The following is a 26,155-nucleotide window of genomic DNA, read 5'->3' as shown; positions in this document are numbered from 1 at the left end:
TATTTATGGTTGCTCTTCAGAATATAGTGCTATCATATGTAGAGGTATGTGTTTATATCAAACTTTTTAAAAATATGATATCCAAAACACTTTCACTCCTGAGTATTCAGATAAGGTATTTGTGATCTACAGCTGTTTGCAGGGCTTCATCTACTTGACAGATTAAGGAAATTAGTTCCATTGAAAAGTTAGAGTAAATGACAATGAAATGAATATAAGAATAATGTCCCCTAACAGGATTCAACCAGAAACTCCTCCATAAGAACAGAATTCCCAGATACTGTTGTCTACTCACATGCAAAAAGCCCACAAGCATCCTCTACTGCATCCCCTATAGAAAACTCCTACCTTCCTATGAGCGCTGCTAAGCCACAGAGCCCTTCTGACGACGTCTTCAGTCCTCATTCAAGTGAGCCCTCAAGGTTAGTGGCTTGTTAGGTGCACATATTAAATAACATCTTTCTTTCCAATATTTGAAAAGAATTATGTTAATATATATATATATATATATATATATATATATATATATATATATATATATATATATATATATATATATATATATATATATATATATATATATATATATATACAGTTATCCCTCATTATCCATGGGGGTTAGGTAGCAGACACACCCGTGGATAAGAAAAATCCATGAAGAACACCACTGAAAAACCTTGTTTAAGTAAAGAAAAATGCATGAACATGAGTACAGACATTTTATTTATCAATTAACAAAAAAATAAAGAAAAGTGATGAACACTGGTTGGTTGTCTTTCATCACCTCCTCCCTTGTTTTTTTTTTTTTTTTTTTTAATTTGTAGTTGACAGCAGTCCATGTAAAAGTGAAACTAGAGACTGAAATCATAGTTAAAGAGGGATGATTGTATGAGAAAGGAGACAAACTGTATTGTATTTGATATTGTTCCACTGGCATTTAACCTTCTGCTGTTACAAGATTGCTATTACATTTTATCACCACTGTGGTAACTTGAAGGAGGTTGCTTATTTACAGAAAAATACATATTATTCATTCCATGAAATTTTTATAGGTCAGGTTCAGTATATGTATATATACATTATCCATCTTTTTTAAATCTATAACCTCCTCATGGTAAGTTTGTTCTCCAACTAGCCAAAAACTCCTTCATCAATAGAAAATGTCGAAATCTTTCTGGATCTAATTTCCTTCATAATTTGTCACCTAATAAAAAAAAAACATCTCTAATAACTTTGCTTCTTCATCTTTCCCTCCTTTATTTCATCCTGATGGCACAATTGCCATCTCATCTATCTGTAAAGCTTAACTCTTAGCTCAAAACTTTGCTAAAACTCTATCTTGGATAATTCAGGGCTTGTTCCTCCCTCTTCTCCACCCCCAGAGTACTTAAGGAATGCAGAGAGATTATTAGTGAGCCACTATTTACTGTCTTTAGGAAATTGCTAGTCTCAGGAGAGGTACCAGTAATGTGGAGGCAAGTGAATGTAGTACCCATCTTTAAGAAAGGAGATAAAACATTAACATCTAATTATAGACTTGTCAACTTAACTTGAATTGTAGGTAAAATAATGGAGTCACTAAATGCAAGGAACATTAGATAAGCATAAAATGATAAATCAGTCACAGCATGGCTTCATGAAGGGGAAGTCTTGCCTTATAAACTTGTTGAGTTTTTACTGTAAAGTTTATGAGGTGGCAGATAATGGGGATAGTTATGACATCCTATACTTGAACTTTAGTATGGCATTTGACAAGGTACCCCATCAAAGGTTCTTGAGAAAGGTTAGTGCACATGGAATAGATGGAAAGGTGTTAGGCTGGATAAGGTCATGATTGGGTGACATGTGACTGAGTTGTAGTAAATGGTCCTAAATCCAAGTGGAATCAAGTATTTATTGGGGTGCCACTAAGATCAGTTTTAGGTGCATTGTTTTTAATATACAAGGTATCCTGTGAGTTTAGGCTCCTATTTAGGGATTTAATTGTACAAGTAATTCTAAGTTGAAAATACTCTATACACACATGCTATGTTTTGCTTTATTTTGCAAGAAATTAACGTGTAAGTTGTGTATTGCAGGAACCAGTCTTCTGGGTGGGCCTCCACCTCCTTCCCTTCCTCCTCAGTTCACTACGTACTCAAGTGGCACCGTGCAGCATCGTGATAATTTTTTGTGTACAGTCTGCACGGTCAAAGCCTTACAGGCTTTACAGTTAGCAAATGTCAGATTATATTTTTGTATGTGTCACTCAAGAAAATGTACCAGTAACACAACAATACAGTGGTTGTTAAGTGCTACTTCTTAAACATACTACATGGCAACTCACCAGCTTCACAACAACAGCCCCTGGTGTTTCCACCACTCCTGTAATATCCTTTTAGATTATTTGATATTCTTTTTAGATGATGCCAAATTATGCTATGTTTCGTGAATTTTGCCCCTTTATATATTTGTGTATTTGTACTTGTATTCTTGTACTGATGGTGGGGTTTTGTATTGTCATCCGGATGATACCGTCTTGAACAGCTCCAATATGTTCAGTTGCTGCGGAAGTACTGGGGAAACATCCTCTCTCACAGAGATGCTGACACACTCTGTAGAATACTCTGCTATCTGGGTGTTTTCTGTCTGGGTACCTGCATCTGTATTCTGCTGCTGCAGCACAGGCATTCCCAGCACAAAATTAATATCATATCCAGATACTCACTGTTACTGAGTGTGAAAGGCATCTTCACCATAGCAAAAAGATGCATTTTGGCAATCAGCTGATTGAAGAGGCCTGTCACGTAGGTGTCAAGACATCATTTGTTGGGTGTTGAAGGAGTGACAGTTGCAGTGAGTTGTTTTGATTTTTTTTTTTTTTTTTTTTTTTTTTTTTTTTTTCTCCTGTAGAAGGGACACTGGCCAAGGGCAACAAAAATCCAATAAAAAAAAAAAATGCCCACTGAGATGCCAGTCCCAGAAAAGGACCCAAAGCGGTAGTCAAAATTTGAAGGATAAGTGTCTTGAAACCTCCCTCTTGAAGGAATTCAAGTCATAAGAAGATGGAAATACAGAAGCTGGCAGGGAGTTCCAGAGTTTACCAGAGAAAGGGATGAATGACTGAGAATACTGGTTAACTCTTGCATTAGAGAGGTGAACAGAATAGGGGTGAGAAAAAGAAGAAGAGCAGTTAGCATGAAAAAAGCGGTAGAAGACAGCTAGAGATGCAGCATTGCAGTGATGAGAGAGGCTGAAGATAGTCAGTTAGAGGAGAGGAGTTGATGAGACAAAAAGCTTTTGATTCCACCCTGTCTAGAGGAGCAGTACGAGTGGAACTCCCCAGACATGTGAAGCATACTCTATACATGGACAGATAAGGCTCTTGTACAGAGTTAGCAGCCGGGGGGGGGTAAGAAAAACTGGTGGGGACATCTCAGAACTCCTAACTTCATAGAAGCTGTTTTAGCTAGACATGAGATGTGAAGTTTCCAGTTCAGATTATAAGTAAAGGACTGACCAAGGATGTTCACTGTAGAAGAGGGGGACAGTTGAGTGTCACTGAAGAAGAGGGGATAGTTGTCTGGAAGGTTGTGTCAAGTTAATAGATGGAGGAATTGAGTTTTTGAGGCATTGAACAATACCACTTAACAACCTCTGTATTGCTGTGTTACCTGTACATTTTCTTGACTGACACATACAAAAATTTGCTAACTGTTTTCTGTAAGGCTTTGACTGTGTAGATTGTACACAAAAAATTATCACTTAGTGCCAAGTGGCACCACTCAAGTATGTAGCAAGCCAAGGAGGGAAGGAAGGAGTTAAAGGCTCACCCAGGTGAGCGGTTCTCGCAACACACAACTTAGATGTTACTTTCTCGCAAAATAAACCAAATTACAGCATATGTGTATAGAGTATTTTTGACTTAGAATTACTTAAACTATCAAATTCTGAAGTATGTACCTTAACTCACAGGACGCCCTTTATATTAATAACTCAGTGGAATTAGTAGTGATGTTAGTAAATTTGCAGATGAAACAAAGATAGGTAGGTTAATTAAGTCAGATTTGGATGCCATCATCTTGCAGACAGATAGGAAGGAATTGATCCTCAAATAGAGTGGTACATGAATAGAACAGACTCAGTAATCAGGTTATTAGTGCAGAGTCATTAGGGAACTTTTAAAGAAGATTAAACTAATTTATGGATGGGGACAATAGGTGGAAATAGGTATGTTTCATACAGGGACTACCACATGTTGGTCTGATAGGTTTTTGCAGCTGCCCTTATTTTCTTGTGTTTTTATGATATTTTAATTTTACAAGGGACATTTGATAGTGCTGGGAATATATTTGAATTTTACAAGGGACATTTGATAGTGCTGGGAATAAAGGGAATAGGGATTCCTAACAGTGCAATGGTTTCATGAGGGAAGTTATCTAGAGGGAAGACAGGTATTGAAAATTATCATGATGATTGAAGTTGTGCAGTGTGTCATGGAAAACTTATTCATGTTATTCTTGTGTAATTGACCTTAATTACTATTACTTTTTTTTTATGCTGAAAATTAGGTGTGCACTTTATGAAATTCATTACCTGATTCACAGATTTACCTTTCCCTCAAGTAACACTGAGAGGCCTGGATTAGTGTCACTTCCAGAAGAGGAAAGCAGCACTTCTCTTGAGGCTGAGGAGCTAAAAGAAAACGCTGTCTTACTTGACACAAGAAAACAGCCACCATCAGATACAAACACGTCAGATGAAGAAAATGAGGAAAAGAAATGCATTAATAACTATGTAAATCTATAATGCATGGAGACAAACTTCAGTTATGCAAGATCCATGTACCTTCTTAGCTTTCTGTAAAGAATATTGTATATCATATGCAGGTCACTTTATTTAAACCTATCCCATAACCTTCTCTTTCTTTTTGTTTTCTGCTTATTTCAATATTTTAGATCTAACATGTTGAGCTTGTCAAACCATGTGTCTAATAGTACTTATTACATTGATTTCAATTTCTAATTGTTTCATTGGCATATTGTGACACTAGTGACAAAGATAATAAGGCTCAAGAAAATAGTCCTATCAGATATGTTTGTGCTGTCCCATCTCCATATCTTTTAATATCCAGCTTAGCTTTGAATCATTGTGTGTGTGAAAGTGTTTTGTTCTCACATGTGGTAGTGCAGTGGTGCAGCACCATCACATCTAAAACTGTATTTACCTAGAATACAGGAAAAGAGCTATGCTCATGCTGTCCCATCTGCATATCTATTTTTATCTTACTTGTCTTAAATTCATTCAGTATATTTGCATCAATGAATTCCGTCTAAATTATTCCAAACCTCCACAGTTCTATGTGGGAAGCTATTTTTCTTAGCATCTCTTCCACAAGCATTCCTCCCCTCCCCCCAGTTATCTCCCGTGTCCCCTCGAGACTTGTATCCCACATGAAGTCCTTCCTATCCAACTTTTCCATTCTAGTCATCAATCTGTACAGTGTAATAAATTTCTTGGCACTAGGTGATCATACCACACTCTTGGGGTGTATCATGGTAACAATCAATTTTTTTTCTATCATTTCTCCATCCAGATGTATAAATGCTGTCCTCATATTTTTCAGTAGTTTATATGTTTCACTTGTAATCTTGTTTATGTGTTTCTCTGGTGACAGTTTATCAGTAATTATTACACCAAGGTCTTTTTAATCTGTTCTTTTGCTGATGTGTGTGTTAGTGTGTGGGAGTGCCATCACATCTAAAACATTGTGAATGTATGTGTTTTGTCCTTACATCTGGAGTGATTCATCAGTGCAACACCATCGCATCTAAAACTGTATGAGTGTGTGTGTTTTATCCTTACATCCAGAGTAATTTGGTAGTGCAGTGCCATCGCATCAAAAATTATGTGTGCGTGTGTGAGTTTTGTTTTTACATCCAGAGTGATATGGTAGTGCAGTGCCATCGCATCTAAAATTGTGTGTGTGTGTGTGTTTTGTCCTTACATCCAGAGTGATTTGGCAGTGCAGCATCATCACATTTGCCAAAGTAATGAGACACCTCTCATGTTTGTGTGTGTGTATGTTTGTGTTTTTGCAATGCAGCAGTGTTGTCACCAGCCTTCCTCTTCCCCTTTCTCACATGCAGACTAGTTTGACTGGTGATGTGGCTGATGAGCAGTTTATCACATAAAGAATTTGTATGTTCAGGTATGTAAACTGTACACAGAAATGTGTATACAATACATAGCATATATGTATTCTGTTTTAGCTATCTTTGACACTAATGGTAGGAATGCATGACCCATAGGTAATGAAAGCACGAAACTTGTTGAAATAATGCATGAAAGTCAGGATGGTAAGAATTTAGGACTTAGCATGAAACTTGAGGATTGGGGGAGGGGCATCCTATATGTATATTCTAATGGAGATTCTCACTTGTTGTATTTGTGTTTATGTTTAAGGTGTATGGTTTAGGTATTAAGGTGTACGAGGACAAATTTACATGTCTTATAGAGAGTAAGGGTTAAGTTTGTGTTAAATAAGTTACAGTGTTGATTGCTTAACTGAGTTAATTATCTACATTGATTCTAGTTGATGTGTAAAGTATCTATAATTGGTATAATTTGATTGAGATATGAAATATCTTTAGTTATACTAACTGATCTAATGTCATTAATCAAACCAGTATGAAGTTCATGATTTCACTGCTTAAAATTTGTTAGTTTTAATATGGGATAAAAATCACTACCACTACTGGTCCTTTAGAGGTTAATCAGTTTAATGAAATAATGAATTACCAAAGTGAGTTGCAAGGACACACTTGAACATGAAAATATTTTCACAACCATTAAGCTGAGCAGGTAATGTATCTCATGCTTAGGAATCTGAACTTCTAGCTGAGTTCTGGTGTGAGCAGTTTTGAAGTTATGGCTCCTTGTGATATTCAACAAGGGAAGAGGAAATGAATCATCCTAAGAATTTTTTTAGTTGTAGTAGAAGATTTACCTATATTTAGTAATGTTATGTGGAAGTAATCTACCATTGATTGAATATAATTGTAAAGGTTTAGTCACTGAGAGTAGTCCAAGCCCTCTAACCCATGTATTCCTCTCATCATTTCCTTTGTACCAATTGTGTGTTAAATATTCCCTACATAACCCAGACTCCAAACTGAAGATACATACTCATATTCTAGCAAAGGATGAATATGTGTGATGAAAAGGCTGGTAGGCCTAAACACACTAGTGATTGCATTTGTCACAATTGATAGAGTCATTGCCAACATTAACTTTGCATGAGTCACAAACTGCTGCTGATACACTCTCCAATTCGAGGGAGGCACATGTATGAGTCTGATTGATTAGCAACAGGAAGATGGCAATAACAGAGGTAGAGGGTAAAGAGTGCTGCTGAGAGACAGCCCCTCTTCCCACAGCACTGTGCTTACCTCCAGTCATTCTGACTGGAGGCAGTAATAAGCACTTGGCAAGTAGCAATTCGGTGGAGCAATTCAGGGAGGGTTCAACATCCAAGCAGGGCATGTAGGTCAAGGAAAATGGGAGCCCTCTCAAATACATTCAACTGCCACATATTTTAAATACCGAGGCCATTTCAGTGATGGTAAATTTTACTTCATATTCAGATTTTTTTTATTGATTGACATGACTTGTCACAACAGCTGTGTGATGCTAAAGGGATGGATGATGAAAGATGGGGAAGGAGGTTAACAGAGAATGTTCAGAAGAATAAGAAAATGTTCTGGAAAGAGGTGAAGAAAATTACGAAAAAAATCATCTGGTAGTGAGGAACGGGTGAAAGCAGAGGATGATAGGTTATTGGTTAGTCAGGATGAGATGAGGAGGAAGGGAGAGTATTTTGAGGAACTGCTGAATGCAGAGGAGGAAAGACAGCCTGAGATTGGGGCATCTGGGAGAGATACTAGAGTTATGTACTAGATGAATTAAATGAGGTAAGTACTGTAATGAAGGAGGTGCTGGCAACAGTGAGGGAGATGAAAAGTGGAAAAGCATCCTGTGTTTAAAGGTAGGTAGGGTTAGTGTCATTGAATGATTGGTTAGACTGTTACATGTGTTTTCTGACTAACACGGTGCTGTTGGAGTGGGTAAGTGCATGTGTAGTTCTACTGTGGAAAGGAAAAGGGGAAAGGCATGAGTGCTCTAATTACAGAAATATTAGCTTATTGAATGAGGTAGGTTAAGTGTATGGTAAAGTTTTGATAAAGAGAACCAGAGAAGGCATAAATGGAGTAATATGATATACAAAGATGCATCAGGAGAGGGAGGGTCTGTGTAGATTGTGCTGTAAGACAGACATGAAAAGTATTAAGGAAAAAGAGGAAGTATTCTGGGCTTTTATGGATTTTGAGAAGGCATATGACAATTGATAAGGAAAGAATATGGGATGTCTTCAAGTTGTATGGTGTTGTTAAAAGGAGTGATTTTTTTTTTTCTTTCTTTTTTATGAGAATATTAGAGTATGTGTAAGGATAGGAAATAGCACAAGTCCATGGTTTCCAGGCAAGGTGAGGTCATGTAAGGAATGTAATGTTATCATGGCTGTTTGACATCTATATGGATGGTGTGGTGCTGGAAGTTGATGCTAGAATGCTGGGCAGAAGATTGGGTCTGATAACAGCCGAGTGAAAAATGGAGTATGAGTCAATTGCTGTTTGCAGATGACAGCATTGGTGGCAGATACAGAGAAGTTAACTTGTAGAGGAATTTGGACAGGTGTAGAAGAAAAGTGAAGGTTAATGTAAGAAAGTACCTATGATAATGAAGTGTATCAGGGAGGAAGGTGATAGAATGAATGTTCCTATGCATCACAGTCTGTTGTTTATGCAACAAACCCCTTTAATTAATCTCTCTCTCTCTCTCTCTCTCTCTCTCTCTCTCTCTCTCTCTCTCTCTCTCTCTCTCTCTCTCTCTCTCTCTCTCTCTCTCCAATCAGAATAGGAAGCACGGTTACACATTAGAGTCTACACTAAGTTACACTAAGAGTCTATCACAACCTTTAGAGCGAAAATGTTCGGAGGCGTCAGACAATCGATGCCAAATGGAACGTCATTCTTCCTCCAATGTGGGCGATGATTGATTGGGCATGTCATACCTCCCTTTGTCACACCCTGTGCTTTTTTTTCACACAAGATGCCTGAGGTAGTAGCACATACCTCAAAACTCACCTTGCCTCATGTCAATCAATACTGCTTCTGCTGTGTTGTACTGAGCGTACCTTGAGCTGTAAGTTACGTACAACAGTGCCATGCTATTGGCGGCCCGTGGGCCAAGTCCAGCCCTTGAGTTCGTTCCCATTTGTCCCTTGACAGAACAAAAGTAATATGGTAATAAATAAAGAAACAAACGAAAATTATTACATAGTTAAGGAAAAAAAATGTAAACTCGTGCATAGGTAGTTGATTTTATTGTGTCCATGTATGAGTCATTTAGAGGATAGGTGAAATAAATGTAAGGCCATTTCCTCATTTTCATTATCCAGCCTTAGTCCTGAATAACCATGCTGTATAAGCATCTGTCGTCCTCTAACTGGCGAGAACAGCCCGGAGGAAGGAAGGGTTTGGTGTTCTGCAGGACATCAGTAGGTTTGTTTCAATGATGATGATGATAATAATAATAATTACAATAATAATAATAATAATAATAATAATAATAATAATAATGATAATAATAATAATAATAATAATAATAATAATAATAATAATGAATAGATGTATTCATGAAATTAAAGTAAATGCTTTAAAATCATGTCTTTTCTTAAATGATGTCAGTGGCCAACAGTTGGTTTCGTGCACCCTTTGTATGCTCTTTCATCGTAATGAATATATTGCATTTTATTATTTTACAGTTGTCTTAATCATCAAACACCCTTTCAAACTGTGCTTAAGAAATAAGTAAATGAATAAAGTCTTTTGGACCTGACTCGTTTTCCGAGCATTATTATAATTATAGTGGTCCAGGGAAAGTGGTTTTATTATTATTTTTTTTATTACTATCATCATCATCATCATCAATTATCATGATTATCATGTTATTCAAACAGAATCAGCAAGAACGTAAGAAACATTAAGTTCCCACAATCTAAAACGACTGGCAAGAAGAGGACAGTAGTATCGAGACCATCAGGCATTATGAGAAGTTGACACCATTAAGAAAATGACGAAGCAATTCAAATCACGTGGCGCCCAAAGAATTTTTTGCGAGGAAGCAAATTCAAAGAAAGTATAGTCTTACATACATAGTGGTTATTAAATACATCAAAATTCACACTTAAAAGAGGCCTAGGGTTGAAAATTCAAGAGAACCCCATCTGCCCCTATATTTGGTCCTCCGTTCGGACGCCCATGGAGATCACTGTATGGATAATGAGTGTCATTGAAGCATCTTCCTGAGCCAGAGTCGGGACCGCTATATCTTATTACCCTGTATACATTTAAGTTTTCAGAGATGATGTTCCGTGTTTGGTGTCACATCAGACAAACCTCACGAGATTATAACTTTTTTTTTTTCGAAAAAAAAAAGGGTGAAGTTCTCAGTTAAACAATATAACCACTACAATATCATTCCCACTGACGTAACTCACATATTCACATGTTCTAAATCGCTGTCACGTAATTTAATAGAGAAGTATGACGTATGCACTCATCTTTATTTTTTTTTTAAAGAAGTTAAACTACCGCAGGAAAAAAAATGGAAATAAATAACTGTGGGAATAAAGCCATCTCCGCGTTAAGAGACAAGCAAGTGAGTACTGAACGAAGCTGCGTGATGTCACGCACATTTGAGTGAACTCCATTGATGACTGCAGTGGTTCAACTTAGGGATAATACATAGCTCTGTATGTTCCTTGCTTAAATTTGTAGTTGCGATGAAAATTGGCAGCGATCGAGGTCTGTAATCAGATTCTTACGCTACCTCCATCCAGCAAGACAATGACAGCACACTCCAGCAACACACAAGCCCAGCTACATCCGAAGATCGTCGACAGACCTGGAGGAAAAGGAGAACTGAAATAATGGCTACATAGTTGAGATATCTGGACTTTATGAGGGGGCAGCATTCATACTTGTACGTATATTTGTGGGTGGGTTTCGTTTCGTGGGTGGGTGAAGTTAATGTGCAAAGATAGTATACTACTGATAGCATTTCATTATATAATCACCAGCTAGTGGTGCTTCTCGCACTCCTCTCCCTCACCACATACATTTTAAAACAACAACAACAACAAAAACAAAAACAGTAATAACATTAATATAGGAATGAAGCATCTGCACAACAACTTCCCAAAGTTTCTGAACCGCTGGGTGTAGGATAAAGGCGAGGTTACAGTGGCCATACGAATGAACAAATGTCAATGGTACCTGTTATTCAAGTATAAGCACAGAAACACGTAGACAAAAATCCTTATTTACATGTAAACTACCAGGGTTTGATCAAACTCACGAGAATGATAAGCTAAAGCCACCATAGTGTTTTAGCTGAGTTCCGCTCTACACTCACGTAATATAAAAGCTTGTTACTGTAATATCCATGTGCATTCAATACTTGTCAATATACTTTTGCGAATTTCTATCTAAAATTGTTCTTATTTTGCCTTGATAATTTCGAGAGAAAATAAAAGTTCATATTCTATTGACATCGGCAACAGTCATCACTATTTTTAGATACGGCATAGTATAAGTCTAGAAATATTATTTCATTTATAGACTAAAAACACAAGAAATACGGTATTATACACCAGTTTTCCTCGGCCGAGGAACTACCGCCAGTTCCCGCATTGAGAAACAGACATGCTAGTCCAAGTGTTCTCACTACTGACTGGACTGGATTGGCATGTACTGATTGGAGTCTGTGAGTATTCACTATGGAAGCTTATGTTCCTTTGGTATTCACACACCCCTCTTGATGCCTGCGTCACAAGCCTAGTTGAGATGCTTCATAAGCAATGCTTTCTTCACATTACGATTATATCTAGTCTTGGTGATTTCTTTCTTGCCGAAGGGCTTTTACTTGGCCATACAGACATTACAAAATGGAAATTAGAGAAATAGAGGATGAGGCAACACACTGGAATAGTAATGAAAAAAAAAAAATGTAGACGTTAAAGATATATGGTAAAACATATTCGTAGGCATTGAGTTAAGCAAAAACAAGTGGAAAGAAATAATGGTATAGTATAGTAGAACAGACCTATCATAGTGTGCTCTTGCTTTGTCAGTCCTCAGCAAGAGCACACCAGGTCTGTTTTATTACACTAAATTACTATTTTTCTATTTGTTTTTGCTTAATTCAATGCCTACAAATATGGTTTACCATATATCTTTATTGTCTACACATTTATTTATTTGTTTATTCTTTTATTTATTTTTTTTTCATTAATATTCGAGTGTGTTGCCTCACCCCATAGGTCTCTATTTTGTTTTACTCTTGTTGTTGCACCCCTTATGGGTTATTGTCTTTTATATTTCTTTTTTTATATTGCATACGTATCTTGGATTAGTTTATTAATTTTAATTGTCTATTAGCCTGAAGATGCCTTTTGAGAAGGAAAAACGTCACACAAGTAATAAATGAAGAAAAACTCCGGTGTATCCCTGCTCACCTTATATATATATATATATATATATATATATATATATATATATATATATATATATATATATATATATATATATATATATATATATATATATATATATATATATATATATATATATATATATATATATATATATATATATATATATATATATATATATATATATATATATATATATATATATATATATATATATATATATATATATATATATAAGAGAGAGAGAGAGAGAGAGAGAGAGAGAGAGAGAGAGAGAGAGAGAGAGAGAGAGAGAGAGAGAGAGAGAGAGAGAGAGAGATCCATGATCCATATGAGTCAGCATTAAGGAAACCATGATCTTGCCTCCATGACCAAGATTTTAATCTTGTCCACAGGCATATATATATATATATATATATATATATATATATATATATATATATATATATATATATATATATATATATATATATATATATATATATATATATATATATATATATATATATATATAGGAGGGCAACAAAAATCCGATAAAAAAAAAAAGCCCACTGAGATGCCAGTCCCATAAAAGGGTCCAAAGCGGTAGTCAAGAATTGAAGGATAAATGTTTTGAAACCTCCCTCTTGAAGGAATTCAAGTCATAGGAAGGTAGAAATACAGAAGCAGGCAGGCAGTTCCAGAGTTTACCAGAGAAAGGGATGAATGATTGAGAATACTGGTTAACTTTTGCATTAGAGAGGTGGACAGAATAGGGGAGAGAGAAAGAAGAGTCTTGTGCAGCGAGGCCGCGGGAGGAGGGGAGGCATGCAGTTAGCAAGATCAGAAAAGAAGTTAGCATGAAAACAGCGGTAGAAGACAGCTAGAGATGCAACAATGCGGCCATGAGAGAGAGGCTGAAGATAGCCAGTTAGAGGAAAGGAGTTGATGAGACGAAAAGCTTTTGATTCCACCCTGTCTAGAAGAGCGGTATGAGTGAAACACCCCCAGACATGTGAAGCATACTCCATACATGGACGGATAAGGCCCTTGTACAGAGTTAGCAGATGGAGGGGGGAGGTGAGAAAAACTGGCGGAGACGTCTCAGAACACCTAACTTCATAAAAGCTGTTTTAGCTAGAGATGAGATGTGAAGTTTCCAGTTCAGATTATAAGTAAAGGACAGACCGAGGATGTTCAGTGTAGAAGAGGGGGACAGTTGAGTGTCATTGAAGAAGAGGGGATAGTTGTCTGGAAGGTTGTGTCAAGTTGATAGATGGAGGAATTGAGTTTTTGAGGCATTGAACAATACCAAGTTTGCTCTGCCCCAATCAAATATTTTAGAAAGATCAGAAATCAGGCGTTCTGTGACTTCCCTGCGTGAAATGTTTACTTCCTGAAGGGCTGGACGTCTATAAAAAGACATGGAAAAGTGCAGGGTGGTATCATCAGCGTAGGAGTGGATAGTACAAGAGGTTTGGTTTAGAATGTCATTGATGAATAATAAGAAGAGAGTGGGTGACAGGACAGAACCCTGAGGAACACCACTGTTAATAGACTTAGGAGAAGAACAGTGACCGTCTACCACAGCAGCAATAGAACGGTCAGAAAGGAAACCTGAGATGAAGTTACAGAGAGAAGGATAGAAACCGTAGGAGGGTAGTTTGGAAATCAAAGCTTTGTGCCAGACTCTATCAAAGGCTTTTGATATGTCCAAGGCAACAGCAAAAGTTTCACCAAAATCTCTAAAAGAGGATGACCAAAACTCAGTAAGGAAAGCCAGAAGATCACCAGTAGAGCGGCCTTGACGATCAGATAGAAGATTGTGAAGTGATAGATGTTTAAGAATCTTCCTGTTGAGGATAAATTCAAGAACTTTAGATAAGCAGGAAATTAAAGCAATAGGACGGTAGTTTGAGGGATTAGAACGGTCACCCTTTTTAGGAACAGGCTGAATGTAGGCAAACTTCTAGCAAGAAGGAAAGGTAGATGTTGACAGACAGAGCTGAAAGAGTTTGACTAGGCAAAGTGCAAGCACGGAGGCACAGTTTCTGAGAACAATAGGAGGGACCTCATCAAGTCCGTAAGTCTTCAGTGGGTTTAGGCCAGCGAGGGCATGGAAAACATCATTGTGAAGAATTTTAATAGGTAGCATGAAATAGTCAGAAGGTGAAGGAGAGGGAGGAACAAGCCCTGAATCGTCCAAGGTAGGGTTTTTAGTAAAGGTCTGAGCGAAGAGTTCAGCTTTAGAGATAGATGTGATAGCAGAGGTGCCATCTGGTTGAAATAAGGAGGGAAAGGTGAAGAAGCAAAGTTATCAGAGATATTTTTGGCTAGATGCCAGAAGTCACGAGGAGAGTTAGATTTTGAAAGATTTTGACACTTTCTGTTAATGAAGGAGTTTTTGGCTAGTTGGAGAACAGATTTGGTATGGTTCCGGGCAGAAATATAAAGTGCTTGAGATTCTGGTGATGGAAGGCTTAAATACCTTTTGTGGGCATGAAAAAATTAAAATAGTCAGCTAAGTTAAATACTCGTATACTACCAAGGCTCACCTGCAGCGGATAAATATGAGTGAGGTCCGATGTGTAAAGCATCAGTGACCATGAGGGTGGTGAAAGCGCTGTGGGACCGTGCGTGGGGTCCCAAGGAAATTCTGCACTCTGCCCTCACGCTGCCTCCCGCCGCCACCACCTGCGATAACCGAACACCTCATATATGTATACCTTCTACCTGAAAGGTTGCATTGCTTGCTGTCTTCTATCGCTACTTTCACGCTAATTGTTCTGGGCTTCCTAACCGTAAGCGTGCCCCGCCTCAGGATCTGGCTGCACAAGACTTTTTTGTTTTTCCCATCCCAATTCTGTCCATCTCCATGAAGCAAAAGTTAACCACTATTCTTAATCTTTCATCGATTTTGCTGGTAAACTCTGGAGCTTTCTGCCTACCCCTGAATTTTCTCCTGATTATGAATTAATATCTTTCAAGAAGGTGGTTTCAAGACACTTCTCCATTTAACTTTGGATTGACTTTTAAACTCACATCTTAATCAGCCTGACTTGTGTTCGTACTAATCTCTGCAAACTCGATATAATTTTCCATCAGTGAGTAATGTAAATGCATACTTAGAAAAACATATCAAGCCATTAGAGGAGAGGACGGTGACTGTATCAATATAACTGTTTAGGAAATTTTCTTGCGTATATGAAGAGTAGTATTTGCATTTCGCATTACCGTTTTACTTGTATATCTAGATTTGTCATTCTTTGATCTCCTTCCACTTGAATAGGAAATTAATTTAAGAACATCGAATATCTCGTATCAGCCTGATGTGTCTTTAAAAAATTCCAGATATAGCAGCAGAAAACACATACCCGTAGTACATATATACCTGGGTGGCGGGCAGGTGAAGAGCCAGGCCTGGGGCGTGCTGGGGCCGGCGAGCAGGGAGAGGTCTCACCAGTTCATGGTCCACCTGGAGGCCGCGATAAACATAAAAAATTATACTTCATTGACTTGATAAGTCGCACCATTATCGTTCATTTTACGAACAACATTTCTTCATTCATAATGAAAAGTTTTGCAAATTGCATATGAATTGCGCCATAATATTTTTTTGGTACAGTGATGTTGTGTGTGTGTGTGTATGTGTGTGTGTGTGTGTGTGTGTGTGTGTAATATATATATATATATATATATATATATATATATATATATATATATATATATATATATATATATATATATATATATATATATATATATATATATATATATATATATATATATATATATATATATATATATATATATATATATATATATATATATATATATATATATATATATATATATATATATATATATATATATATATATATATATATATATATATATATATATATATGTATATATGTCGTTACAGTTGCCAGGCTTTCACACCAACTCGCACCTAAATGTTGCTGTTTCCCATGGGACTCTTTTGATCCTCTTTTCTAGCTCGGGGTCATCCTTCAAGCGCAGGGCCACCTGCTCACTCACCTGGCGACCGTCAAGGAGCCAGTGAAGGACAGGTGCGTAACCAGTAGGAGAGGCGTGACGGGGATGGCACTTAATCTCTATTTCCTCAGAGCTGTGGTAAGAGTGCTGCGCCCCAGCGATCACGGGTGGCGATAGCGGCTCTCCTGCGGCGGCGGTAGTCACATCAAACCATAGTTAAAAAAAAAAAAAAAAAGGGAAGGGGATAGGAGAAGGAAAGGAATGGTCGCAGAGATTAAGAGAATTTATTAAGGAAGATGTGGTCGATGCTCCATGGCCGCCCATAAAACCGACAAAAAGAGTTAACGTTTGTACACAGGGAGATTAAAACAATCATACGTGCTATAATCTATGCTTACGAATATGTTCATGGGAGTCGGCCAATCAGGAGGGGATTACAACGATTGTTCAATATATATATATATATATATATATATATATATATATATATATATATATATATATATATATATATATATATATATATATATATATATACACACACACACACACACACACACACACACACACACACACACACACACACAACACTCTAAGCACATAAAAGCGGATTTCTGTCATATCCATCATTCACATCTCCCACAGATTCATATAAAATTAATGAAATAGGGCCCAGTTTATCTAGCCCTCCCCTCGATCGCCCACATCTCCCGTTCCCCGCCTTAACTCGCTTTCGTCTTCCCCTCACCCTCCCCGCCCACGTCCGCTTCCTCGTGGCTAAATTTTCGCCTCGTGTCCGCTTAAAACCTACAAGTTTTCGGCTCTCTTGGGCAGCTGCGTGAAGGCGTGTGTATTTATAGAAGACCTCAGCTACATGACGAGAGAGAGAGAGAGAGAGAGAGAGAGAGAGAGAGAGAGAGAGAGAGAGAGAGAGAGAGAGAGAAGAGGGGATGCTTTCCTTACTAGATAGTTCAAAGGGACAGAAAACTGACGGAAACACGCACGCACACACACACACACACACACACACACACACACACACACACACACACACACACACACACACACACACACACATAGACCAGACACACACGCACGTACGCACGCAATCACACACACACACACACACACACACACACACACACACACACACACACACACACACACACACACACACACGTAAAGACGAGCATCGGTCTAATTTTGGAGCACCCCTGAATGGCCTCTAAGACTCGGGGGAGGTGGAATAAGGCTATTAATTATATTTATTTCTTGTCATCATGTGAGAGAGAGAGAGAGAGAGAGAGAGAGAGAGAGAGAGAGAGAGAGAGAGAGAGAGAGAGAGAGAGAGAGAGAGAGAATTTTCAGCGGTTGGTCAGTACTTACGTAACACAGTCATTTCCCCCGCGACTGCCTCCTTCAAGAAGCTGGGATGCTCCGCCATCACCTCGCATAGGTAATTCCCCGAGGCGGAGGGCTTGAGGCGGGAGAGGGAGAGCGTCACCCGCTGGTCGCTACGGAACACTTCCTGACGGTTGGCAAGAGACACAAGGTGGTCGGACACTAAGCATGTCAACACAAGGCTACGTATCGGTGCACACCAATAGCTGTTTTCATAACTGCATTAAAAGGTAACTTAGAAATTAATAAAAGTACGCAATCTCTCTCTCTCTCTCTCTCTCTCTCTCTCTCTCTCCTCTCTCTCTCTCTCTCTCTCTCTCTCTCTCTCTCTCCTCTCTCTCTCTCTCTCTCTCTCTCTCTCTTAAAAAAATAAAATAAAATATAAGAAGTTAATTCGGCCACCAAACGTTTTTGTTATTAAATGATGTCTGCCTTTTATATGAGAACTTTTGATAAATACCGAAAATAAACGAAAATAGGATTTACAAGGAAAACATGTTGCAAAACCAATACACGATTAAATAAGTTTACCTTTCAGTGTCGACTGGTGGAAGAAGAGAAAAAGACGCCCTCCTCTTAACTGGGGCAAGTAATGTGACCGCGCAAACTTTCACTAACAAAACAACACAATCAGCTTGTAAACTGCTTGTCCTTACCGTTACAAAGAAGTCACCCGAAGACTGGTCGCTGATGGCATGTGCCCTCTCGGTGGGGACAAAGCGATAAAACTCGGTGCCGTTGTGGTACCACTTGATGGAGTATATAGGAGTTCCTGTCAGATGGAAGGAGCATCCAAGCGTGGCCTCTCCGCCCGTCATTGCGTAGGATGGCACCTCCACCGCCACTTGCAGGAATACCGAGCTCTCTGCATCGAAGACACTACATTGATGCACGGCACAGTACGAGTACAAACCAATACACGGCACGTTGTATGCACGTAGCTCTGCATAAAAACCTATACTTGCAACAGGAGAGAGAGAGAGAGAGAGAGAGAGAGAGAGAGAGAGAGAGAGAGAGAGAGAGAGAGAGAGAGAGAGAGAGAGAGAGAGAGAGAGAGAGAGAGGAGGAAGAAAATTAAACAGGAAACACCTTGTTATTAAGGTTTCGCTTAAGTTTATATAGTTCTTTATAAAGAGCAAAAAAAAAAAAAGCATGATTGGGAGAATTTACTGAAGGTGATTTATTATTCATCTATTGTACACAAAAAGTGTCGGTTGCAATCAATGATGATGCATTTAATAGGCTCTCTCTCTCTCTCTCTCTCTCTCTCTCTCTCTCTCTCTCTCTCTCTCTCTCTCTCTCTCTCTTTGTGCAGTACCTATGAACAGAAACAAGCCATAACTGACGCAATGGCCAGCAGTGGTTACTCTGACGTGGAGCCCGTGGTTAGGTTTCACAGACGAATCATCTTTCTGTTTGTTGTTGTTGTTGTTGTTGTTGTTGTTGTTGTTGTTGTTTTATGTAGGAAGAACACTGGCCAAGGGCAACAAAAATCCAATAAAAAAAATGCCCACTGAAATGCCAGTCCAATAAAAGGGTCAAAGCAGTGGTCAAAAATTGATGAATAAGTGTCTTGAAACCTCCCTCTTGAAGGAATTCAAGTCATAGGAAGGTGGAAATACAGAAGCAGGCAGGGAGTTCCAGAGTTTACCAGAGAAAGGGATGACTCTTTGAGTCAGAGAAAGGGATGACTGGTTAACTCTTGCGTTAGAGAGGTGGACAGAATAGGGGTGAGAGAAAGAAGAAAATCTTGTGCAGCGAGGCCGCGTTGTTATGTGTGTGTGTGTGTGTGTGTGTGTGTGTGTGTGTGTGTGTGTGTGTGTGTGTGTGTGTGTGTGTGTGGTTTCTGTGTGTGTGTGTGTGTGTTTTATGTTGCTTATGTTGCTCAGACTGTTGTTTTATTTATTTTTGCTTCACATGTTGATCAAGCGGCTGCCATGCACTATCCCCGGTATCTCTTAACATGACTTTCTTTCCTCTTAACGAACACAGTTTGAACAAAGCGAGAGTGCAAGTGGCGCCGTTGACCTTCAGCCATGAAAGTAAATAATTAAAGGTTGTGAAAGGCGTGTTTTGCTCCATACTGGTCCTTGACAACGGTGATGCAGGTCTGGATGCAGTGTTGTTTCGTGGATCCCCTGGTCTCCCCAGCATCTCCGAGAAACAGAAGAAGGAGGAAGACAAAGGTGAAGAAAATGACGAGAGCTAAGATGTATTTGCCTTATTAAGATGTATTTGCCTTATTCTTCTGTCCCTTTTCACTGTAGAAATAATGGATCCGTTGTGTTTGTTCTCACAAGTAAAGCAAATTTATTATATGATTGTTTCGTAAGTAAACAAAGACGCCCGCATATTTGTAACAGGATGAATGCTATCCCAGGCCTAGCTGTTTTAGGTTATTAGATCTGAAAAAAAAAAACTCCTGTACCACTTAATCAACGATCTGTCTTACTTTACTCCATTATATATATATATATATATATATATATATATATATATATATATATATATATATATATATATATATATATATATATATATATATATATATAGATAGATAGATAGACAGATAGATAGATAGATAGATAGATAGATAGATAGAAAGATAGAGAAATAAAGATAAAAGATAAAGAAAACGTATGAAATGGTTACACATATTGAACAAATATAAAAAGTTACAACTTCAACATCTCATTCAGTAAAACTAATGTGTTGTTGGTCTCTCATGCAATTCAGGAGTAATTTCATCTTCATATTCTTCATCTTTTCAGTTAACTCGCTGCTCACTCCTCGTAAACATTTTTTCCTTTACTCTTGCCTCCTCTGTCACGTAGTATTTTTGTACATCCTGTATCAGCCTCTGTTTTTTGCTGATCCACTCCTCTGTGCAAACATGCAGCCTTCCGGCTTCACGAATCCTAAGCAGGTTTTCCACGAACTTCCTGCTCGATGTTTGGTCTTCGTGGTCCTGCTCCTCTGCCAAATGTCCTTCCTGGATGACGCTGCTATCTTCGTGCTTCTCCACAATTTCCTTCGATTTTCTTTTCCTTAATGAACCTTCTGATCCAAGTGTCTAGCCTTTCGCCGTCACGGTTGCCATGCAGAGATTTAAAAAAAAAAAATCGTTCTTTTCGTTTAGGATGGTGATGGTGGTGGTGGTTTATCGTATCCCACTTTGGAGTGGGAAGCACATGGGTTGTTTGGAGCCCGTCAGAGGTAGCGTTGGTCAATTATGTCTACCGTGGCGGCGGGCATCTCTCATGAAACGGAACAGGAAGGAGGACGGAGTTCCATGGCCGCTTTGTGGTGCGCTGTGGCGGTCAATACAGCGTTCATCTACAATAGTACGGTGCTTCTAGGTCATCTGGTGAGGCATCGTCGTGTATGTTTTTCACATTCTTAGACTGGAGTACGCCTTCCCCTTGGTCCTCCGGACGTTTCTACTCTGTTCCCTCGTTTTTTCTTCGCCATTCTGTCACGGATGTCAAAGTAGTCTTCTTTATGCAGCTCCCGCATCAGTTGATGTGCCATGGCTCATGCACCGCATTTCCGCCTTCTTTCTCCACGGGCGTGGCGCATTCTTCCTTTGTTTCTTTCTTGATTTTGTCGATCATTTGTGCCGTCCGGTGCGCTGCTCCTTCGTAATACTCCCGCAGTGTATTCTTTTCTTCTACGACTTCTTTGTGACTTTTCCTGGTGAAAGTCAACACTTATTTCAATAGATTTTTTTCCTCCAATATGATTTGGTACTTTTCCTGAGCTTCACCTTTCACAACATCCTTGTCCTGGACGGCCATGGCGAGAAGCGTCTCGAAAGTAGCGTTATTTCATGTTTCGCAACCGGAAACCTTCATTAATTTATACTTATAAATATTTAGTTAATTCCAAACATCTTGATTTTTCTTTCTTCATCCTAATGATCGTCAACGTCGTGCGGTGGCAGCAGCAGCGCAGTGCTGGCCATGCCCCTACTGCTCCTTAATCTGGCTTTTCTTCCACCATCCTCCCCTTAAAAAATAAAAGAAATAAAAAAAAAAAATAAATAAATAAATAAAAAAAAAATAAATAAATAAATAAATAATAATAATAATAATAATAATAATAATAATAATAATAATAATAATAATAATAATAATAACAGCAGTAATAATAATAATAATAATAATAATAATAATAATAATAATAATAATAATAATAATAATAATAATAATTAATAAATAAATAAAATTGACAAATAAGAAATAAATAAACAAATAAATAAATGAATAAATGATAACAGATAAATGAATAAATAAGTAAATAAGTGAACATTCGTTAGATTGACCCACTTAATTCCACGTAGAACACTTCCTTCTTGTAGGATGTTGCCAAAAATCTGCTGAATTTCTGGTGAACTATGATACTTTTAATTATGCCTCCTATGATGAATTCATAATTCATAAAGATATTTTTCCAGCACAAAGATGAATAAATAAATAAACAAATAAATACATAGATAAAACAAACTATCAGTCCTCACCGTTTGGTTAAACCGACTTATCCTTGAAAAGTTCATAGAAAGCTGAGCATTTTCTTGATAATCTCAGTGACTGCCATCATGATAGCTACGACATCATAAGCGTGCACACTTAGAAGATATCGTAAGTAACATTTTATCACAGGACATTCCTTGTGCCATAAAGCTGCTTTCAACGGGATCACTCTTATCTGAAAAAAGAAAAAAAAAAACTCGGTTGCATTCGATAAAAAAGAGGAAACACACACACACACACACACACACACACACACACACACACACACACACACACACACACAGGGGCATGGGACGGGGAGGAGGCAGCTCTCACGCCAGAATATGCTGCATTAAAGAACCCGAAGCACGTGGAAAACGATCAGATTTCACTTACAAGAAATATTTGACCGTCTTGGCCGTCTTCAATGAAAATACGCACATTAAGTTGACTTGACGTGATCGCGGTGATTCTCGTGTCGCAAACCTGCATTCCTATTATCTTGCCTCTGTACCCACTACAGAAAAAAAGTCGCACGGGAAACATCACTACTATTTAGCAACACCATAGTTCTCCCCACCACCAGCAGTCAGTTAAAGCGCTAACACACGGGCGACTCTGCAGCGCAACTCAACGACTTCACAGTGTCGCTTTTTCTACCGTCTTTGAAGGGTAGCCGAGTGGCTCTGCAGAGTCGCTCGTGCGAATAGACAAGGCGTGGCCCCTTCTATCATACTGCAAGCCTCAGTTTCATTATGGACATCGATGAAGAAACTACTCTTCTTGTTTTTCTGCGTCGTCACCGTAGTCGGCGTCAATGACGAGGATCATTGTTGATGTTGCTTCTGCTACTGTATTCACTCCTTGTGTCCCATATCGCTTGTAGTCCCTGTTTCTATTATGAAACAATATATATCAAGAGATGTTATGGTAGAGCACCGCGCAGAACAGTGTGAGGAGTGGTGGGTGAGGACTGACAGGCCCCTTCGTGGGTCACTGGAAGACAAGCTGTTCATGGTCTTACTTAGACTGCATCAAAGAGAGAGAGAGAGAGAGAGAGAGAGAGAGAGAGAGAGAGAGAGAGAGAGAGAGAGAGAGAGAGAGAGGGGACAGCATTCAGTACAGTACCATGCACCATGTTTTCTTTTCAGATAAACTTGTGTGTGTGTGTGTGTGTGTGTGTGTGTGTATGTGTGTGTGTGTGTGTGTAAGTACGTTTACTACTGGGAAAACTCTAGCCTGGTATAAAAAATGCATAAAAGAAAAGAAAGAAAGAAAGAAAGAAACCCGAAAAACTGATGAACTATTTTAACAACATAGAAAAGCGTTAATCCTCAGGTAAAAAGAACTCTGACACACACACACACACACACACACACACACACACACACACACACACACACACACACACACACACACACATACACACAGAGTTTTGCATTTCATCACTCAAGCTTACGCATATTACAAGGTTAGTTTTCTCCCCGCTTCTCTTCCAGCCATCCCATCCCCCACCATGCATGCTTAGTACACTCCCATTTCTACTTCCCTCCCAATTCCCGTGAATGATGCTCGTCTGGTGAACTTTGTGATTATTGATCGTGGTTATTGCAGTCATTCATAATCGGTATGTTACAGTCGATATGGTTCACGTGTCTAGGTTGAATGCGCGTTCTCAAAGATCTCCTTCACCTCGCTCTATATTTACCAGGCTTTAGAGAAAGTTATAAAGGCTCCCAAGTGTTTTTTCATGATATAAATGACTGTTTGCTAAGGATTCTGAGCCATCAGTGGAAAAAAAAAAAACGAAAAAGAAAATAAAAAACATGAGAATACGGTCAGAATACATGCACCGAAATATCTTAATCCGATTCCATAAATTTGTTAAGGTATTAGGAACTTAAAGCACGTTTAATCCTTTTTCTCATAATTTTCGTGATTTTTGCTCTTATTGTGTTGAATCCTTTTTGATGTCCACATTGAAGACAGAAGAGATAAAGAGATACCAGAGGACTGCGGCTCGAGCGACCTACAGATTTCTTGTTGAGCGTCAATTAGTGTCAAGAATATTAAATTTATTGTCCGGGAAGGGTAATCTAGTTGTTGATCACGAAGCTTATTGATACTTATTAATTCCAAAGAGGGATGACAGACACCACTCTCTTACTGTGACGTCATCATACAAACCTCAAGTGTTAAACTGATTTTTTTTATTTTTTACCAATTAGTAGTAATTACTTACGTTAGGTGTGTGTGTGTGTGTGTGTGTGTGTGTGTGTGTGTGTGTGTGTGTGTGTGTGTGTGTGCGCGCGAGAAAGAAGACATATTCACATTCCCCTAAAAAGTGTGTGGGCGATGGCAGAATGATGATGATGATGGCACAACTGTCTCGCCGAAAGTGGAAAGTGTAGTTATGTAAGAAGTTGTTTCATACTCACCGCCTTTGCACATTTCCGAGGCTATACAGCACACGCAGAAGAAGAAGGCAAGTGGTGATCTCATGTTTGTCACCTCCCTCTGTGTGTCAAACTCCTCACAACCAGACGAAGTTGGAAAGTGTCCCTCGCTACTGCTAATATATCATTAACACTTGGTCATCTACCACGTCGCGCAGAGTACACGGTATGCCTAACTTAAGGACCGGATTTGTTCATTGATAAAGATAACAGACAGTTCACGAATCTCAAGTCCTTTATCGGCACGTGAGAAGGAGAGCGAGCGTGCGGAGCCCTACCTTCCTCCGCTCTTGCCGCCAGCGCCAGACTGAACCCAGCTAAGTAAGTGACGGCACCCTGATGGCTCTGTGCCCCGCCTGCTGCTGCCGCGTATAGTCAGCGTACACTAATAAAGAATTATTCTGAACGCCCTCGCACCGTCCAGTTTCCGTGATTTGGCATGCATGTATATGTGTTTCGTTACAGGCAAGACGTCTCTCTCTCTCTCTCTCTCTCTCTCTCTCTCTCTCTCTCTCTCTCTCTCTCTCTCTCTCTCTCTCTCTCTCTCTCTCTCTCTCTCTCTCAAATTATGACTATAATATTTACCAAACAGACGCTTTCATCCTCTACTGAAACGTTTGTTTACTAATTTCTTTTAAGCTTATATAGCTTTTGATGGAAGAAAATACAAACACCAAATTCGGATATTTCACTAAATAATCATGATTTTGCTTTGTCCGTTAATAACTGGAGATAAACATTCTTTTTAGCATTGGCTGTGTTAATTTTCACTCCCACTTTGAATCCCTGTCGAAGTCTGTAAACATTTTAGTGAATTTTCCGTGATTCGAGTTTAAGATCATGCCGGATCCAAATCATAATATTCGTGTTTTGCTCCCTAAAGGAGAGAGTTAATCTAGTGCAGTTAAACTAAACAAAGTCCTTGAGGGGAAACTTTACTGAAGAAAACTATTTCACAACATGAACCAGCAAACAGGAAGAATACCTAAGACAAGAACAGTTTTGTGAGTTACTATCTGGACAGTCTCCACTGCCTGACGGTAAACAGAGAGATCTCCGCTCCCCGATTTTGTCGGTCACAGTCGCATATTCTCTGCAGTAATCCCGGAAGGCCTGAGTGTATGCAGCCTTTTTTTTCATTGTACATTTAGCGTGTGCAGCACAAGACAGAGGTAAAGCAAAAGAAGTAATTATTATCTAACACACAACACGGC

At 38.6% G+C, this 26,155-nt stretch overlaps 2 protein-coding genes across 11 annotated transcripts in view; one reads left to right on the top strand and one right to left on the bottom strand.

The window, feature by feature from the left end:
- Window positions 1–8,942, top strand: part of LOC135091530 (vascular endothelial growth factor receptor 2-like) — a 166,232-nt gene extending 157,290 nt beyond the window's left edge. For 8 of the 9 annotated variants that reach the window (XM_063989285.1, XM_063989272.1, XM_063989292.1 and 5 more), the window contains 2 exons: window positions 238–422; window positions 4,587–8,942. In XM_063989285.1, the coding sequence (XP_063845355.1) occupies window positions 238–422; window positions 4,587–4,788 (387 nt within the window). In that variant the 3' untranslated portion in view covers window positions 4,789–8,942. The remainder of the gene's footprint in view (window positions 1–237; window positions 423–4,586) is intronic. The other variant, XM_063989319.1, reaches the window with a different exon arrangement.
- A 1,360-nt stretch (window positions 8,943–10,302) lies between these two features.
- On the bottom strand, window positions 10,303–25,330 carry LOC135091583 (tyrosine-protein phosphatase non-receptor type substrate 1-like). Of its 2 annotated transcripts, XM_063989344.1 has the most exons (8): window positions 24,924–25,330; window positions 22,494–22,681; window positions 18,631–18,839; window positions 17,960–18,101; window positions 16,616–16,758; window positions 15,966–16,049; window positions 15,130–15,268; window positions 10,303–11,007 (listed from the first exon to the last, which is right to left on the bottom strand). In XM_063989344.1, the coding sequence occupies exons 3-8, from the start codon at window positions 18,790–18,792 to the stop codon at window positions 10,916–10,918; spliced, it is 762 nt and encodes a 253-aa protein (XP_063845414.1). In that variant the 5' UTR covers window positions 18,793–18,839; window positions 22,494–22,681; window positions 24,924–25,330; the 3' UTR covers window positions 10,303–10,915. The 2 variants fall into 2 exon arrangements, with proteins under 2 accessions (XP_063845414.1, XP_063845409.1); XM_063989339.1 differs by lacking the exon at window positions 22,494–22,681.
- Between the last annotated feature and the right edge of the window lie 825 nt (window positions 25,331–26,155).

Source organism: Scylla paramamosain, chromosome 3 (assembly GCF_035594125.1).
Source record: "Scylla paramamosain isolate STU-SP2022 chromosome 3, ASM3559412v1, whole genome shotgun sequence".
NCBI classification, from domain to species: Eukaryota; Metazoa; Arthropoda; class Malacostraca; order Decapoda; family Portunidae; genus Scylla; species Scylla paramamosain.
Note: the sequence above shows the minus strand (reverse complement) of the source record. Positions and strands in the feature narration are given on the sequence as shown.